The sequence below is a fragment of the Citrus clementina genome, unplaced genomic scaffold (assembly GCF_000493195.1).
Source record: "Citrus clementina cultivar Clemenules unplaced genomic scaffold, Citrus_clementina_v1.0 scaffold_4, whole genome shotgun sequence".
NCBI lineage: Eukaryota > Viridiplantae > Streptophyta > Magnoliopsida > Sapindales > Rutaceae > Citrus > Citrus x clementina.
In genome coordinates, this window is record NW_006262274.1 from 20,474,263 (window position 1) to 20,494,010 (window position 19,748).

The window sequence follows — 19,748 nt, forward strand, 5'->3', positions numbered from 1 at the left end:
GAAGTCTTACAAATCCACTTATAGTTCCACAAATCCTTCATGTATTTATAACAAATACTAAAGGTCTTCCAATTACATATATAAACATAGAACATAGTCTAAAATCTCAAGTCAAAGCAATGTCCTCCCCAAAGCTTGCTTCTAAAGATCCTTCAAACTAATAATTATTATTGTCTAAGAAAGAATGATTGACAAGGGGTGAGCTTTCATACTCATTAATAGGGGTGGGCAAAATACCTGACCCGAACAATTTTGGGTTCGGGTCGGATCGGGTTGTCATTGAAACCCAATTGGGTGTGATATTGCAAACCCGATCGGGCTGTTATCGGGTCGGGTTTTCCGAATACCCGATCGGGTTAAAAAAAAACACTAACTAAACCTAAACTAAACACATTCCACACTCACACACAAAGTCACACTCACAATCACAAACACACAAACAAGGAAACAATAGAGAACAGACTCATCACTCACGCACACAACCACACAACCCGCAACCGTGAACCCTCTTCAACCAACAGCCAAGAGCCTCGTGAGAAACTGACACGGTGACCCCCAACAGCCAAGAGCCAACAACCATGATCTGCTGCTCCAATCCGGCGATCTGTTGCCACGATCTATTGCCGCCTACCGCTATCTGCTGTCGTGATATGCTACCGCGATTTGCTGCTCTAAGGCCGAAGCCTCCAACCCGATTTCTAAGTTTCTCCCTTTGTGACCCGAACCCGATTAAAGCTTTGACTTTTGAAGTTTTATAACTTTCTCCTGTTTTAAATCCAAACCCGATCTTACCCGAATAAAACCTGAATTATTAACCTGACCAATCCGATCCAAATATAATTTGGACCGGGTTGGGTCAATAATTCGGGTTTCATTCATATTGATTTTTGTCTAACCCGAACAACCTGAAACCCGATCAGGTTGACCCGAACCCGACCTGAACTCGGTTTTGCCCACCTTACTCATTAAGTAGAAACTCAATATTTTAAAAAATTCAATTTAACTTTAAATTCAGAACAAATACATTAACCTTTGGATAGAAGATTGGCTGGACACTATTTTGCTTAAAATAAATTTTTAAAAAAATAGTTGTTGAACTCAAGTTAAATCCAGAAACATTTATCATATCAAAACATATTCGGAAATATAAATCATGTCAAAACATATCAGAACATATATCATATCATGACATATTATATGGACTCATATCTGGTAGTGTCACCTGCACCCATGCTAACCTAGCATAGATAAGAACATATAATTTGCGCAACAAAATAAAATTTTATTAGTGAAAGTCACTCGTTTCTCCTGATGATCTGATCGAAATAGCGTATATCATATTAGAAATAACCATCAACATTGAGCTTAATTTTTTAAATTATATTCATTAAATACGAACTTATAATTTATATAGCTATCTGCACATGGTATTTCACAGTATATTGGTTCTCAAAAGGTGGCCGCCATACAAATTACACTCTTTAAATGCAAACTTTTATGGTGCGCTTACTTCATGGAATGAGAATTGACTGGAATGATAATGAGATTCCAATGTTTACTTGACAAAAAAAAAAGAGAATGAGAATGTGCTGGAGTGCCATTGATGTGTTTACTTAACAAAATAAATGGGAATGAGGAATTGTAATGAGAATCAATTTACCAAAATACCCATAGTATTAAATAATGTAATTTTCATTAACTAGATACATATATAAATATTATTATAAAATGATATTAATTAAAAAATAAAATTAATAATAATAATAATAAATGTTAATAATGATAATATTAATAAAAATAATAATAACAATAATTAATAATAACTAAAATAATTTTCATTAACTAGATACATGTGTAAATATTATTATAAAAATGATATTAATTAAAAAATGAGTTATTTTTAAGGACATCCCTTGAGGTTTAGTATATTGATAGTCGGATAGAAAGTATTCATGTAATTATAGGGACCTCCCCTGACGTTAATACAAAAATACGTGTAATGTTACTATAAATAGTAAATATGTAAAAATAAATTTAAAAGTTAAACAAAAACAAAATTCAAACAAACACAATTGAACGGAACAATCAACCTCTTATCTACGGGAAGAAAACGTATACATGGCGAAACTTGCGAAGCAAGCCGAGCAGTACGAGGAGATGGTCCAATACATGGAAAAAGTCATCACCTCCGCCTAAACCGGTGAGGAACTCACCGTCGAGGAGTGCAACCTCCTCTCCGTCGCTTACAAAAACGTCATCGGCGCACACCGCGCCTCCTGGCGCATCGTGTCATCCATCGAGCAGAAGGAGGAGCCGCGCGTCAACCAGGACCATGTCTCCATGATTAAGGAGTACAGATCGAAGATCGAGGCTGAGTTGACGGAGATATGTGGCAGGATCTTGAAATTATTGGACCAGAAATTGGTTCCCGCCGTTGCCGAGCTCCCCGAGACCAACTCCTCGGACAAATGATCAAATGGCCTCACAATCGCCAGCACGACTCTTTCTCCAACAAGATCTAGCGTTACCACAGCGTTCTGCTGGTCATTTCTATCCCCGTCATGTTGATCGCTGTCGTCTTGTTTCTCATGCCCGGCCGTGCCCCCTCTTCTGACGCCGCTATGGATTACGGTCTCAGCTGCAAGTTTTCCCCTAATTTGAAGCTCTCCAAGAGTTACGTTGTTATTTTTTACGCCGGCAGTTTGGGCAGTCGTGTACAGGTGTATTGCTTTGATCAGAACTTGGATCTTGTGCCAATTGGCAAAGATCTCGAGCTTTTTGTTCAGGTTATTTCTTAATTCATAACTTTTTTTTTAAAATTTGTTTTCAAATGAGAATTTAATATTGATTTCAGAATTATGGATCAAGATAATGTAGTTTGTAGATTTGTTCCTAATGCATTGTTTGAGGTTGGTGTTCAACCGCTAGTTTTAGCAGTTTTGATTTAAGGTGCATACTGCAAAAGCACCTTAAATTGCTTTCTGGAGAATTATCAATTAAGTGCTTTTCTTGAAAACACTTTTAACTGCATTTTTTTGTTCCCCTAGAAACGTCTTTTCTTAAAAGTGCTTATGGCAGAAGCTGTCCAAATGATTTTCTTGATCTTAGAAAGTGCTTTCGTCTGATTCAACCAACCATTGCAAAAAGATAAAAGCGCTCAAGATTGCATTTTTTAGTTGGTTTTTAATTTTTTGGCAAAGAGCTTGTGTTTGAGTTAATATGGGTTCCAATAATACAATATGCTATGAACAAAACTGCTTCATATGCATGCATAAAGCGAATGTTCTAGGTACTTGAACTACTTGGAGCTAAGCGTGTGTAATGATATGTTGTTTTATATAGTTATGATTTAAGGTTGGTGATGATATTATGATTAAACCAAGTTTGTCATGGTGTTATATAGTTCGGACTTAAAAGAACAAAGGATCAGAAATGAATGCTAATAAGGCTATGTTAAGAGCGCAACCTCCTCTGTTAAAAATATATTTTGGCGGCAAGGGTATTTTTGGAATTTCAACAGTCAACTGACGGTCCACTTAACGAAATACTAATGTCAGGAGAGGTCTCTGTAATTATATGAATACTTTCTATCTAACTGTCAATACACTAAACCTCAGGGGAGGTCTCCGAAAAAAACTCAAAAAAAAATAATAAATTTTAATAATGATAATATTAATAAAAATAAAAATCACAATAATTAATAATAACTAAAATAATAAAACTAATAATAATAAAAATAATAATAATGACATTTATAATAATAAAATTAATTGTGATTTGAACGAAGATAATTTGGGAAATATGAAAAAATTATAGGGATACAAAAGTGAGTTCAAGGAATGAGAATCCCCATTCTTAATCCCTCTATGGAAATGAGATTCCCATTCCTTATTCCCAAATTGTGTGGGATCCACACATTTTATTTTCATTCCCAAATTACATTTTGTTAAGTAAATATGGGTTTCATTCTCATTCCTTCATTCACATTTCCTAAACTCTCAAGTAAACACACCATTAATCCAAACTTGTCTCGAATAAAGTTAATTTAAATATTTATTTAGTTACAGAAACAAATTTACAAAAACATACATAGTAGCAGAAAAATTAATTTGGACAACTTTTGAAAAACGAAAGAGTTCATCGCGGACAGGTCTACCTACTTGGCCTCGACATAAATCTTAACCTTTCACTTATTAATCCGAAATATCACCAACACATCTTAAGATCTAAACATATGCTAATCTATCATTAAATCTATATAGAATAAATCAAAATCTTATCTAAAATCCTTATCACAGATGAATCGCTAAAATTTTGCATAACAGTCGGCATCCAAAATATATTTCAAATGTTTAAGGACATTTAAACAAAAATTCTGATATTTTCCAGAATATTATCTCTGCATGTGAACTAATTAATCCCTAGACATCAGAATTTATTACTTAATAGGTTAAAACATCTATTTCCAGGAAAGTAGTGAACTCAATCTCCAATTCCTAAACTACCAAAATTTGAACCGAATTTCACAAAATGTTTTGAAGGCCAAATGAACTTCAAAATTCTCAAACATTATACCATATCAAAACTACAGATGTCTAGTATGACTACCCAAAAATTCATAATTTTATTCCTTGTATGTTCAGAGTTATGAATTTTCAATACTCAAAGGTCTTACTGTCGGAATCTTCCTTCAGTAAATAATGAAGATTTTCTCGACAACCTAGCAATCCAACAGGCCACCAAAAGTTATGAAAATTTATAGAGAGACTCGTCCATATGTGCATTTAACTATATCCAAAATTCAAAATTTTATCCTTCATATATCCAAAGTTATAAAAGTACCGCTGTTTCAAGGTCAAGAATGACGACATTCAGAAACAAATTTTCTTCTAAATTTCCTTCAAATTCTAAATCCCTTATTCAATGCTAAAATCCACGAGAATTAAATAACCGTAGTTTAACAGGTGATTAACAAATTTTAAAAAGTTCAACAAAATACATCAATTATAAAAGAAATAAAATTGGCAAAAAGACTATATAAGAAATCTAAAAATTAAGCAAGTCGTTTTAAAATAATTTAAATTCCCTTTCTGATTTTATAACAAGATATTTCTTAGATGTTCGAACATCAATAGAGATAAAAAAATTTATATTTCATACTACTCAAAATTCAAACTATTTAAAGAATTCACTTACCGAAATCAAAGAAAGCAGAAAATGCTTAAGTTTCTTAAGGAAATTTGAAGTACAAAGTGAGTGGCCTACAATCCAGCAAAAACTGATTTTAGTTGCATATAAAGAAAAGTTAACAGTGGTTATAGAAGTGAGAGAAGTTGAGTACAAATTAATTACGGAAAGTTACTAAACTTCTGAATCAATTCTTATTTCAAAATTAAAAGTAACATAAAAGAAATAAGATAAAAATTAATATTTTCATTATAAATACGAACAAGTATGCAAAAATATGTGGGTGTTACACTAACATAACAGAAAAAAATAATTAAATTGTTCAAGCCAACATATTGAAAATAACATGGCAGCATTCATTCCATTTTAGGGTTTGAGTTCTTCTGTGTACATTGTATGTGTCACCTGATTCTGGGACACCTCAGTCTACAATCTTTTAATATTTTCTAACATAAACGCCATATTTATCTGCGCATGCATACTTCTTGAGCACAACATAAACAATTAGTTGTTTTTTTTTTTTTTTGGTACAATTAATTATTTCTTGGGTACAACAGAAGCAAATTCTTTTATTTATAAGTCAACCAATCTCAAACTGGACCTTAGTTCCTACAGACGATGAACCAAGACTTGAAGTCCATGTTGTGGGTTAATTGTGATAATGGCAACTGGTGAGTGAACATAAGTTGGTGACGGGGTAAACTTGTATCGCTGCAGAATCATAGATAGTGCAATCTTGGCTTCTGTAATCGCATAGTTCAAGCCAACACAAGTCCGAGGTCCCAAACCGAAAGGAATAAATGCTGCCACGTTATTGTTTGTAGCTTTAGCCACTCCTTCTGCAAACCTCTCCGGCTTGAATAGGTGGGCATCTTCTCCCCAGATTTGAGGGTCATGGTGAACTGCTATTACTGGAATGGTTATATCCAAATTGCCTGGAACTATGAACTTTCCCAATTTGACTTCTTTTTGCACTTTCCTCAGAATGTGAAAAGCTGGAGGATATAGCCTTAAAGTTTCATTGATAATCATACCAATATAAAAGGACACGGCACAGAAAGTTAATTCACATTTAAGACAAAATTGTTGAAATTTGATCGTTATAACTAATATATGGTGTGCTTACAATCTTTAACCGTGAGATGTTATCTGCGTTTGGACTTTGTTGACCAAACAATTCCTGGACCTCCTTCCTTGCTTTGTCTTGCCAATCGTTGTGAGTTGCAAGAAGAAGAACTGTCCAAGAGAGCACGCTTGCCGTGGTTTCCTGTCCAGCTACTTAAAATGTTTTACATTCATCAATTAGATCGTCTAAAGATATTTTCTGATTCACATCCACATCGTGATAGGCCATCATTAGTGCTCCTAGGAGATCATCTCCATAGCTAGCTACTTCTCCTGTTATCACATTTTTTTCTCTGTTCTCTACTATCTTGATGACAGAATCTCGTATATCTTGTTCAACTTTGTCTGACTCAGTATCATCGCGTGTTTTCACAAGTTTACTGCAACAATTATACACAAAAGGTGGTTCAGTTAAATGATAATTTGGCTCTGGCAGCTAAAATTTATTGAAAAAAAAGAAAAGAGAAGGGAATCATAGTGACTAAGCATACCCAATTAGAGGAATTCTAACTTTGTACTCGTTTTTGGAAATGAAGAAAGCCAGTTTTGTTAACATATTGAAAATGTTCTCCCCTTCCAAGTAACTGCTTCCGAAAGCGGTTCTGGATATTATTTCTGATGTTAAAACCTTGAACTCTTTGTATGCATCAATCTCTTTGCCTTCGTAGTCTCTCCATCTCTCTAGCATCATCTCCACGCTTGCAATCATATCTGGAATCATACTCTACAAGAGAAGAAGAAGAAAAAAATCTTTGCATTAATTTGCACAAAAACTGCTCATGTACTAATAGGCCAAATTATCATGCATTTACCTTCAAGGTCTCTACATGAAAAGCGTGGTTGGCCAGTTTCCTTTGCTTGAACCATTTTTCACCTTGGGTTGTTACAAGCCCGTCCCCCAAAAACTTCTTTATAAAATTTGTAGGCTCCCTTTTGGGGTGTGCTCTGTCTTTATCGTTTAGTATCTCTTTGATAAGGTCAGGTTCAGCGACTACTAATTGAGGTTGAAGACCATTCCACATAAGGAAGTTTGTACCTTCACCGGATCATCAACGAAATTATTGTAAAAATCTTCTTAATCAAATATAATAAAACCAAAATGTTTAGAAACACATTGGAGTTACCGTATAGCTTGATCCAAGAGTAAACGTGAGGATAGACTCTGGGGAAGATTTGATGTGTCAATTCCATCGGACTGCTCATGATTTCATTTGTCATATTAATGATCTCTTTGGTGTTTCCATGAATGAACTTGTACGAAGGACCTTTGATGCCTTGTGATCTCATCTGAGACTGTGTCCAAATTGGATTCCACCATAGTTTGTTAATGAACCTGATAAGAACTAGAAGGAATAACAAACAAAAATAAATTGATAGGTAGATAGTCACTGCCTCCATCACTTCCCAAACCTTTGTTCTAATCTCTATAAAAATTACAGCCAACCAAGTAATTATAACCTTCTTCAATTGGAGAAGGATCTATCTTATGCTTCTTCTTATTCATATAGTGACAAATTCCAGCTTATTGAATTTACGCTAAAATAATTAGAAAGCTCATATGATTGGGTCTAAATGGTGTTAATTATATGTTATTCTCTGTAATATATTCTCAATGATCATGATTCTTCGATGAGTACTTAAATATTGCGTTTAGTAAATGCTGTTGTCATTCTATATTTTGTCAACCAAGTGTAATACAACAATTTCCATTATTTAACGAGTCCATAATTCGACAATTTGCCACATTGCTTTCATATGACGAACTAGTGGATGAAATAATTAATCAGAAAAGTTATGTTGATTATACAATTTTCAAATTCAACTCTAAAGACTCAAGTTTAAAACAAATAGAATAATTTCAAATCTAATACAAAAGGCTTTACACATTCATTAAAGGTTTCAAGTTTTAGATAGAGACAGGTGTAACTACCATTTCCATTTCTAGCTAGTAATTCTGGCTAGAATAGAAAGTTTTAGATGGGTGAAATATTACTTGAAGCCCCTGTTGAGGGTCAAGGACAATTGCCAGAACTAGAATAGGACGTTCTATATTCGCTAGCTGAAGATGAGCTAGCAAGCACCAGTACCCACCATGTAGTGATACTATTTACAACGCACGAAGCATGACCTGAATTCCATGTTGTGGGCAAAGTGTGATACGTGGAACGGGTGAGTGAACATAATTTGGCGACAGAGTGAACTTGTAACGTCTCAGAATCATTGAGAGTGCGATCTTGGCTTCTATGATTGTAAAGTTGAAGCCAACACAAGTCCGGGGTCCCAAACCAAAGGGAAGAAATGCTGCCATGTTGTTGCTTGTAGCTTTAGGCACTCCTTGTGCAAATCTTTCTGGCTTGTAAAGGTGAAAATCTTCTCCCCATATTTGAGGGTCATGGTGAACTGCTATTACTGGAATGGTTACATCAACGTTAGCTGGAACTATGAGGTCACCCAATTTCACTTCCTTTTTAACTTCCCTCACAAAAACGACGAAAGGAGGATACAGCCTTAAAGTTTCATTGATAATCATACCAACCTAAAAGAATAATTAGAGAGGAGTTAAGAGAGAGAGAGATTCTTCCAGAATTGATGAAATATGATCATGATCTATTGCTTGCTTACAATCTTTAATCGGGAGATGTTATCTGCACTTGGATTTTGCTGGCCAAGTAATTCCAGAACCTCCTTCCTTGCTTTGTCTTGCCAGTCGCTATGAATTGCGAGAAGAAAAATAGTCCAGGAGAGCAAGCTTGCAGTTGTATCCGTTCCAGCAACGTAAAATGTCTTGCATTCATCTATCAAGTCATCTAAAGATATTTTCTGAGTCTCATCCGCACTGTGATAGGCCCTCATTAGTATTCCTAGAAGGTCATTTCCGTAGCTCTCTGCCTCTCCTGTCAGTACATTGCTTTCTCTCTTCTTCACTACCTTGATGATGGAATCTCTTATATCTTGTTCAAGTTTATCTGATTCAATATCATCATTTGTTTTCAGAAGTTTACTGTAACAATCATGCATAAAAGCGGGTTAATTAATTAAATTTCTCTCCACTATTGAGGATTAGTTTGGCCCTGGAAACTAAAATATATGAAAAAATAAAAAAATAAAAAATAAAAAACGGGGGAATCAGAGATATTAAGCATACCCAATTCCAGGAATCTCAAGTTTGTACTTTTTTTTGGCAACAATGTAAGCCATTTTCGTTAGCATATTGAATATGTTCTCCCCTTCCAGGTAGCAGCTTCCAAAAGCTGTCCTGGAGATTATTTCTGATGTTAAAACCTTGATCTCTCGGTATGCGTCAATCTCCTTGCCTTCATAGTCTCTCCATCTCTCTAGCATCATATCCACACTTGCAATCATATCTGGAATCATATTCTACACCAAAAGATTATAAATAAATATATATATATAGACATACATACATATATATATACATATATATAATAAGCCGGCGGCATCTTATATATATGACAAGAAAAATGAACAGGCAATGATTTAGGTACCTTCAAGTTCTCTGCATGAAAAGCGTTGACGGCCAGTTTCCTCTTCTTAAGCCATTTTTCCCCTCGAGTAGTCACAAGCCCATTGCCTAAAAGTTTCAAGTATTCTCTGGGCTCTCTTTTGGGGAATGATCTGTTATTGTTCATAATCTCCTTGATCAGCTTAGGTTCAGCAACTACTAACTCAGCTTGAGAACCATGCCACATCAGGAAGTTTGTACCGTATAGCTTGATCCAAGAGTAAATGTGAGGCTCGGTTATCGGGAATATTTGGTGTGACAATTGCATGGGACTACTGCTCATATCATTTCATTCTTCATGTTCATGATCTCTTTGTTGTTCCCCTGAAAGAATTTGTAAGAAGGACCTTTGATATCTTGTGATCTCATCTGAGACTGTATACGAATTGGAGTCCGCCATATTTTGTTTAAGAGCTTGATGACAAATAAAAGAAACAGTAAACACAGACAGCTTGAAAGATAGATTACCACTCCTCCCATTACTCCACAGTATTGCAGTTTTATCTAGAACAGAATAAGGAAAAAGTGTCTCCGATTAACCGTGTTTGTTTTTTCTTCAATGGAAGAAGGATGATGAAGGGTGTTTGATTTTTCTCTTAATATGAAACTGTTATACGTTAATGATTCTCTGATAAATTGTAACATAATCTGCCAATTATTGATGCTCAGAATAATACAGTTTATTCACCAAATAGCATTTTTTTATTTTTCCCCTAATTTGATCAATTATATACATTGGTTGCTGGTATGAGTTGCGTAGCCATGATATCCGGGCATTATTTGGTCCTGTCTTCACCTAATTTTAGATAAAATCTAGAAACATTATGAGAGCCAAATCTACTTTAGTTAAATAAAAGTTAGCTCCATCTTTATTATTTAGAATTTATTTAACCAGTTCTGGGCAATTTAAGAAGTTTGTCCCTGTAGTACCAATATGTAATTAAGCGGCAACATAAAAAAAAAAAAGGGTGATGAGGCCTACGCATTAATGAGTTGATTTTATAAATGTGGTAACATTTTTAAAATTTAATTACCATATTGCATGTTTGGTCCATGAATAAATGTGCGGCAGATTCCGGGAAGTATTCTCATGTGATAATCCCATGGGGCTGATCAAGATTTTGTGTCTCAGGCTGAGGATCTCTTTGGTCTTTCCATAAACAAGTCTGTAAGCAGGGCCTCTGATTCCAGCTTGCGTTCGACTTGGAATCCACCATAGTATGTTGAATAATTTGACGAGGAGCAAGAAGAATACAGAACAAAAAACGAAATGTAACATTAAAGAGCTTTCATTTCATGCAAAGAGCTTATTGACATTTCGGTCATGCACAATGATAGATACTAAACCCCTGCTGGATTTCAGTTTTGCAAATAAAGTGCTTTAACATGGTGCTTTTGTCGCCATTTGTCTAATTTTTCTATTCTAATATCTTATAATATAATCAAAGCAGGATAAGAAATCGGTACGTGAGGTGTCGGATAGTGTGGGGCTAAAAGCTACCTCCAAGCTCGAGGGGAAAATCCAGATGCCATTGTCAACGAATTTGGCAGCTGATCATGCAAAATTGAAGATGAAATCTCAGTATAAAAATTATTTTTATTCATTAATGTCCATTCTCAATGATCTCCTTTTTGCTTAAGATTCTAGTTTCGTGAATTAATCAGTATAAACATTGCGTGCATTCCTGATATTCAATGAATCATTTTCTTCAACTAATTCAGTATAAAAATTGCGTGCATTATTGATAAAAATTGCGTGCATTACTGACATAAAAATTTCAATTTTTTTTTTCTTTTACAAACAATTCCAACATAGTATAGTATTAAAGCCCAACATTCTAAGGCCTAAACCTGAAAAATATAATAGAAAGCCAATTGAGCCTAGTGTAAGAAATTACTCCTACAACCCAACATTCCAAAGCTTAAAAAACAAATCATTATTCAATATCGAAAACGAGCATCCGAGTAATGCCAACACTTCATTATTGAAGCATGTGGGCCTCCGGGCTTCGCCTGCCATGCAGACTGGATATGGCAATTTATGAGTCCGGCCCGATTTTTTTGGAGAGCATTACTAACAACACCTGATAGTATTCTAATAAAACTCCTCCCTGTCAGAATTATGTTACGGACAAAAGATTTTTTTTTTGAAGGGGGTACTGAAAAAATATCATTAAACTTTGAGAACACATTTCTATCCGCCTAGCGTGTGCAAAACGATAGATCAAATTAGAAGGCGCATTGTACATAATACCTTGGGATTCAAAGGGTGTATTGTAAAATGAACCAATTAATTTGAGTTGTGTGCTTCATTCACACTTCATAAATTAGAAAATGTAATGCTAATGACAAATCCTTCCACCACTCAAATCTCTTCAAATATTTTCTCAAAATAACCATCTCTATTTGTAACTTACTCATATCAATAATTCAAGTAATTGAATACAAGCACGTAAATTGAAAATTTTCTGCAAACTTATCTTTTATTTATTTGTTCACTGTGATTCAAGCAATTGAATGCAAGCATGGAAATCAAAAGCTCTCTCCAAGCTTATCTTTTATTTATTTGTTCATTATGATTCGACCCCATTAATATTAATTATTTACATTATTCACTTGGATATTTTGGATATTTCTCAATCCACAACATAAACCTCTGTATTTAATCACTCCGCAATTTGCAAGTTGAGAACTTGAAATGTATAAAGATTGGAATTTAAAAATAAACTAGAGCAACACATAAGGAAATTCTGTAACCAAGGTCCAAGTAAGTTCTTTCTTCAATGGAATAAGGACGCTGAAGGGTGTTTGAGCTGACTGCAGGTTAATGATTCTCATTCTCTCATGCTTTGCCATATTGTTCGCATGGCATTCTTTATTTTTTTTCCCTTAATTTGATCAATTGCGTACACTGGTTGCAGGTATCTGTAGCGTAGCCATGATATCTGGGCATATTTTTCGTCCTGTCTTCACCCAATTTTAGGTAAAATCTAACAGCGAAATCTACTTGGATTATAAAAGTTCCTATCATTTTGGTTTCTGTAATTACTTTTTTTGAAGGAGATTAAGGAGGGTTTCAATTTACCGCTGGAATGATTTATTGCCCTTCTATAAACAAATTTGTTTCAGAATTTATATTCTGGAAATACATTGCTTAAGCATATTATTTGATGAAGGAAGTTGATCCTAATAACCTGCAGGTCTAGCTTTCCAGTCTCTACAGAGGTAAAAGAGAAAAGTGAAATAAAGGGCTCTTTAAATATTTATACTACATAATAAGCATTCAATAAAAAGTTGCGCTTTTGTGACAATTGATACTGTTTTCCAAGTTCAACCGTAAAGGTTTCAAATTAAACATAAACAGAACAAATTTTTAATCTAATACAAAAGGCTACGAATACATGCAACACATGGAAGGCTTCAAAATGAAGAAAGTTCTATAGCTAGTTTCTCTGGTTGACACTTAATGGCTGAAATATTACTTGAAGTCCATGTTGAGGGCGAAGTGTCACAACTAAAACCGGTGAGTGCACATAACTTGGTGACAGATTGAACCTGTATCGTTGCAGAATCATTGAGAGCGCAATCTTTGCTTCTGTAGCTGCAAAATTCAAGCCCACACAAATTCTTGGCCCTGAACTAAAAGGAAGAAATGCTGCTGGTGTGTTGTTGCTAGCTTTAGCCACACCTTCTGCAAATCTCTCTGGCTTGAAAATATCAACATCTTCTCCCCAAATTTGAGGGTCATGGTGAATTGCCAGAATTGGAATAACAAGTTCCATATTTGCTGGAAGAATGTACTTCCCCAGTCTCACTTCCCTTTCAACATTCCTCGAAATGTTAACAGCTGGCGGATACAGCCTTAAAGATTCATTTATAACCATGCTCATCTACAAGCACAAATAGAGAAATATTTAGTTAATACAGCATTGAACACAATCACACAAGTGATTCAATTCTATTATGAAAAGAACAATCTGCTTACTGTTTTCAATTTTCCTATGCCATCTGGTGTCGGATTTTGCTGGCCAAATAACTCAAGCACTTCCTCTCTTAATTTCTCTTGCCAATCTGTGTGCGTTGCTAGAAGTAAAATTGTCCAGGTAAGTAATTTTGTGGTTGTTTCATGTCCTGCAATATAGAATGTCTTGCACTCATCAATTAGTACATCAAGAGAGATTCTCTTGGTCATATCAGGATCGTGATAAGCCTTCAGGAGCAATCCAAAATAATCATTTCCATATCCTTCTGATTCTCCCTTCATCGCCTTCTCTTCTCGTGTCTTCATCATTTTTATGATTGAATCTCGAATCCCCTGTTCGAGTTTGTCCGCTTCAACATCATCAGATGTTTTCACAAAATCTCTGCAACAATAGAAAATATTTTCTCTGTGAAATTAATTAAGCATGCATCTTTGTAACGTTAAGGCTCCATTTGTTTAGGCTATATGGCAGCCATGGACCTTCATTTTGGTAGTGCAACTTATTTCATGTTTTATGGTTGTTTGCTAGAAACAAGTTCAATAAATGCAACTTTCATAAGACAGGTAATGGTAATTACCGAACGCTCATAAACTTTCAATTGACAGCTAAGCCACAGTACTAAGATACTAAACAGGCCTAAACAGCCACACGAGTTTTTATAAATGAAGAGAAGATACTAACCCAATAAGAGGAATTTTAATCTTATAGGCATTTCTGGAGGCGATGAAAGACATATTGGTAAGCTTATTGAATATGCTTTCCCCTTCCAAATAACTACTTCCAAAAGCTGTTCTGGAAATAATTTCCGATGTTAAAAGCGTAAAGTCTTGGGATACCTCGATCTCCTTGCCCTCGTTGTGTCTCCATCTTTTTAACATAATCTCCACACTTGCAACCATCGCTGGGATCATATCCTGCATGGGTACGAAAACATTAAACAACATAACGATTATTGATTTGAGTTTAAACATTAAACAATTTGATTTTGTTACTCTTAAGCTTTCTGCATAGAAAGCGAGGGTGGCAAGTTTTCGTTGTCTATGCCAATTTTCACCTCCTGCTGTTACAAGACCATCACCTAAGATCTTCCTCAAGAATCCTGGGGCCTGTACTTTCGGATATGTTCCATCGCTATTGCTCAGAATTTCTTTAATCAGCTCAGGTTGTGTGATCACCAATTGAGCTCGTGAACCATACCAAGTCAAGAAGTTCATCCCTGTGCCAAATATGTAAGTGGCACCATTGAAAATAGTCCAATGAATATGTAAACTATGAGTTGATTATATATACAGTAACTTCTATTCATTTACCATATTGTTTAGTCCATGAACAAATGTGCGGAAGAATCCTGGGAAGTATGTCATGTGATAAGCCCATGGGGCTGATCCAGATTTGGTTTCTCAGGCTGAGGATCTCTTTGGTGTTTCCATAAACCAGTCTGTAAGCAGGACCTCTGACTCCTTGTGAACCCATCACAGCTTGCGTTCGATTTGGAATCCACCATAGTTTGTTGAATAATCTGATAATAAATAAGAAGAACACTAAACAGAAACAACTTGTAGCAGCATACAATATTATCGGTGATCCCATCGCTGCAACAATCTTTGCAAAGAGCTTATTATTAGCATGAACTAAAGCACCAGTTAGTGGATAGGCGAACAGAAACAATTTATTGAATCCCAAAAAAAAAAAAAAAGAAGCAACTATTGACGTTTCAGTCATATACTATAATAAGATGAGGGTGACTGGGTGAGGATAAGGATATTTTGTAAGTAGGGGCGGGAGGTTGTCGGGTAGCGTCGGTGGGACCAACGAAAGCATTTGGTAACTAATTGAAGATGAAATCTGAATATTAAAATAAATTTTGTTCATTAAATTGCCTGTTCTCAGTGATCTCCTTTAGGCTTATGATTCTAATTTCGCGGATTAATCAGTGGAAAAATTACGTGCGTTACTGATATTCATTAATTTATTTTTTCTCAACGGTGCTTAGAAGACGTAGGGTCAAGGATTCAATCAAATAAAATACACAAGCTTTCTTTATTGAAAATCATGTACCTAACTGTGCTGTGAATTATGATCTGATCCGCCAAATTTTAGGAGGCATTCTTGCGGATACCAGCCTCATATCATCATCATAGCAAACAAAATTTGTGTTTGGCCAGTAAGAAAATGACAAACAGATGCCGACACTTCAGTTCATAATGTTCATTATTGAGGCTTAGTTATCCATGCACACTTTCTCGTTCCAACGCCTCTTTACGCTCATACCGTCAAGTTGAAATGTGTATGTAACGGCGTGTTTCCAAATTCTTGATTATGGAAATTTTGTCTTAGAAAAATAACTGGTACAGCCCAAACGTTTATGGAAATAACACAGAACTTTCCAATGTTTAAAAAAAAAAAAATTAAACCCCAATTATTAATGGATTCCGTTAATTTCAGTTAATTTTAATAGATTTCAGCTCATAATTATCATTATCTCCCTCTAACATGCAAACCCATTTGCCTATAAATTGTTAATGAAATTACGAACATACCCTTATTTATAAAGGGAGAATTTTGCTGTAGAAATTCAATTTTCATATCCTATTTTTCCCAATTGCTCATCTTTAAATTCAATATCTTGCTCTTCGTCTTCATCAATAGGTTTCTTTTAATTTCTAAACAGAAAATTAAATTTAAATCTAACAGAAAATAAAATTAAAAAGAAGAAAAGAGCAGTAGTAGTTGTCTTCTTCTCTTGTGAATCAAGCAAAGGGGTTTCCTTCTTCAAATGATGAAAACATGAGCCACATTCAATTGAAAGAGCTTCAAGAAGGCAATCATATGAAACTAAGTTCGTTGGATCTTGGGATAGATGATGACGCATACTACAAGAAAACTCTTTTTGCTATTTTTGGAAGGTCAAATCAGTTGAATGATAACCTAACTTTCCTTAGTGTTGAGCACAAATCTAGTTTTGAAAGTTTGAAGAAAGGAGGAACGGTTAACTTGCATATATAGGCCACGGGTACAGCAGAATTTACTGAAGAAGATTTATTTTCAGTCCCTTTGATGTATGGTGGTTGCACTCATAGGTCCCCGAAAGAAATTTGCAGAAAATATTGTCCTTTAACAATGGAAAGTGAGAATTTTTGTGAAGAGCATATTTCATTAGATAAGAGAACAAAGAACGAAAAATTTATGTTGCTAAGGTCAGCGGTTCCATATATCAGTGAGGTAACATATTCAACTGTTACTACTGAAAATTATTTGATAATTCTTTTTTCAAATAAAAAGATAAATTCATGTTTGTGCAGGTTGACAAAGCATCAATTCTCAATGACACAATTAAATACTTGAAAAGGCTTAAGGCAAGAGTAGAGGAGGGTTTTTCGGCAAATTCATTAGTTATTAGTAAGGGAATGTACCATATCAACCTTTTAATTATTTAAACAAATCGAATCCGTTAACAAATTGGGGTCTAAATGTCTTATTTAAAATGCTAGGGAGTTTTGTGTCCCTTTTTTTAAATATTTGGGGTGTATCAAATCTTTTCTCTTTTGTTTTATAAGAAATCATTAATGACAATATTTCCTTATTAATAAGGAAAGTTAAATCCCTAATTAGGATTTAATGAGATAATTTTGGCAAAGATTTATTATTTCCAAAGTTAACAGGGTTTGTATAGTTCCATATAAATTTACACTTTTTTCCTTTTCCATAACCCTAAATTCACAACGGTAATTTTCTTTTGTTTATTTTCTCATCTACTCATCACTCTTTTCTCATACCCTAAAATTTAGAATTTTGCATAGAAAACAATTTTAATGGTGGGTAAGTCTTATTATCTCAATGCTCTACTAGATTCTCCATCGTTGTGTTCTGTTAAGAGTTTTATGTGCATGATTTTAGAACATTACAGACTGTTAGGCATGATTTAGGATGTGTTTAAGCTATATTTACTGAGTTGGTTTATTGTTAAGTTTTGTTAGCTAATTCATGATACAATAAACACATTGAACAATTTCTTAACAGCATGAATATCTCACAATAAGACATATTAAAATGATTCTTGAGAAGATCTTGTCTTTCTATAAACTAGACATGTAGTGCTTATTGAATAAACTTTGTTTCATAAGATTTGACCTTATTTTCAATTTTATATGGATTTTTGAGATAGGTACTGTTGTACCGGAAAACTGTGATTTTAACAGAATGATCAAATTTACAAAATTATTTGGAGTGATATATAGACTCAAAAAATTATGAAATTTTAAATAGAAATTATTATATGTGATTTTCATAATTTTTTTTATCAATATATGATTTTATAAAAATCTCGGAACTTATACTGTTTAGTTAAGGCACTGTGAGACAGTTTTGAACTTGTTAAAATACAAATAATTTTGAAACATTTTTAGTATTAACTCCTCCTATAAGTTTTATGGGAGATAGCCATGGATATCTAGAATAGCTTTGTATAATATTGTGTCAGTTTGATTATAAGATTAAGAGTAAAAATTCAGAGTATCAAACTTGTATAGATATGGCCATATGGGTTAGAAAATCATGATGTTGGAATACGTTGTTAATAGTTATATCTTATATTTGTTTAAAGTGTTTGAGACTATTAGAGGCTTAGAGGTTGTTTAGATCATTGTTTTTATAATTGTTTTTATCAAGGTAAGCAATTTTATTCCTAATATATTGGATATATATGATTATTTTGATAATATTATAAGTACATGTGTTTTTATAGTTCTTTAAGAATTAATTGATTTTCATAACAAAATTAGTTTATGTATATATTTTCAAATCTGAAAATTATATTATTTTTATGATTTTAACAAAATATTATAAATGCCTTAAAATGTGTGATTTATTTTGCTAGATGATTATCTTTTATGAAATTGTCTATAAAATAATAAATAGAACTTGTTTTTCAAGTTTAAATCATTGTTATGATCTTTTACAAAACCAATATGAATGTTTTGTTCTCATGTTCAATTAAGATTATTTATGAAAATTTATGTGGGAGCCACTTTTTAAGACTATATGGCGGTCACCTCTCGAGGGCTAGAGTGCCATGAAGTGCCACATGCAATACAAAGTACCATGTGCAAGTTGCTATATATGAAAAATGAATTTAAATGTTTTTGGCTCATTGTCTTTAGTCATTCTGATTTTGATTCTGATCGTATTATACGATATATATGTTCTAGATCAGTTTTTATTTTGAATGTACACACGATATTCTAATTCTAGTTTTGTTTTTGGCTAGGTCATTGGAAGTATAGGCAACACTATGTGACATGGGCTAACCTTTTGTTTTCTGTGCACATGCGTTATACAATTTGCTTTCATGATTAATTATGATTATTGAATCATTTATGAATTTAAATCCTTTTGTTATAAAATGTCATTTTATAAAATTTATTATTTCTAATATATGTTTTGATAAAAAGGGCTTGCAACACGTTTGGTATTCGACAACCCTAATGTGTTGAAAATAGTTTTACTTATTGAGTTGACGGCTTACTCTTCGTCATTACTTTTTATAGATTGAGAAATTTGTTGTGAGGTGTGCTTATATTTAGAGCTAGGGATTCCTTTACTTTTGCTAGTTGAATAAGAGAAGGATGATCTTATGTTTCCTTTAAGTTTACTTATCTTATAAACTTGTAATTATTGAGTTTTGAGACTTTTATTATATAACCATAAACAACCCTCTTTTGGTGCTTAAAGATGTTCCTATATCACAAAATGTACTATATTTAATCCAACATTTACTGGCAGAATTCGATGATGTTGTTCCTAATGAATTACCTGTCAAACTTCCTCCGCTTAGAGATATCAAACATCATATTGATCTTATTCTGGGAGCAAGCTTCACAAACTTATCACACTACTGGATGAGCCCTAAATAATATGAGATTATGCATGAA

At 33.9% G+C, this 19,748-nt stretch overlaps 1 protein-coding gene and 2 pseudogenes across 2 annotated transcripts; all 3 read right to left on the reverse strand.

The window, feature by feature from the left end:
* Positions 1 to 5,796: 5,796 nt before the first annotated feature.
* Positions 5,797 to 7,710, reverse strand: LOC18043664 (annotated as a pseudogene).
* A 709-nt stretch (positions 7,711 to 8,419) lies between these two features.
* Positions 8,420 to 10,315, reverse strand: LOC18043665 (annotated as a pseudogene).
* Positions 10,316 to 13,089: 2,774 nt separating this feature from the next.
* Positions 13,090 to 15,512, reverse strand: LOC18043666 (cytochrome P450 CYP749A22). Of its 2 annotated transcripts, XM_006437807.2 has the most exons (5): positions 15,129 to 15,512; positions 14,811 to 15,034; positions 14,500 to 14,732; positions 13,821 to 14,199; positions 13,090 to 13,725 (listed from the first exon to the last, which is right to left on the reverse strand). In XM_006437807.2, the coding sequence occupies exons 1-5, from the start codon at positions 15,406 to 15,408 to the stop codon at positions 13,279 to 13,281; spliced, it is 1,563 nt and encodes a 520-aa protein (XP_006437870.1). In that variant the 5' UTR covers positions 15,409 to 15,512; the 3' UTR covers positions 13,090 to 13,278. The 2 variants fall into 2 exon arrangements, with proteins under 2 accessions (XP_006437870.1, XP_006437871.1); XM_006437808.2 differs by having other exon boundaries at positions 14,500 to 15,034.
* Between the last annotated feature and the right edge of the window lie 4,236 nt (positions 15,513 to 19,748).

Excerpts from the sequence above, each read along its gene's own strand:
- LOC18043666 (XM_006437808.2), bottom strand. The coding sequence starts at position 15,408 with ATGGGATCACCGATAATATTGTATGCTGCTACAAGTTGTTTCTGTTTA. Across the intron at positions 15,035-15,128 it reads TTCATGGACTAAACAATATG|GGATGAACTTCTTGACTTGG; the intron begins GTAAATGAATAG and ends TATTTGGCACAG. Across the intron at positions 14,200-14,499 it reads ATTAAAATTCCTCTTATTGG|AGATTTTGTGAAAACATCTG; the intron begins GTTAGTATCTTC and ends CTATTGTTGCAG.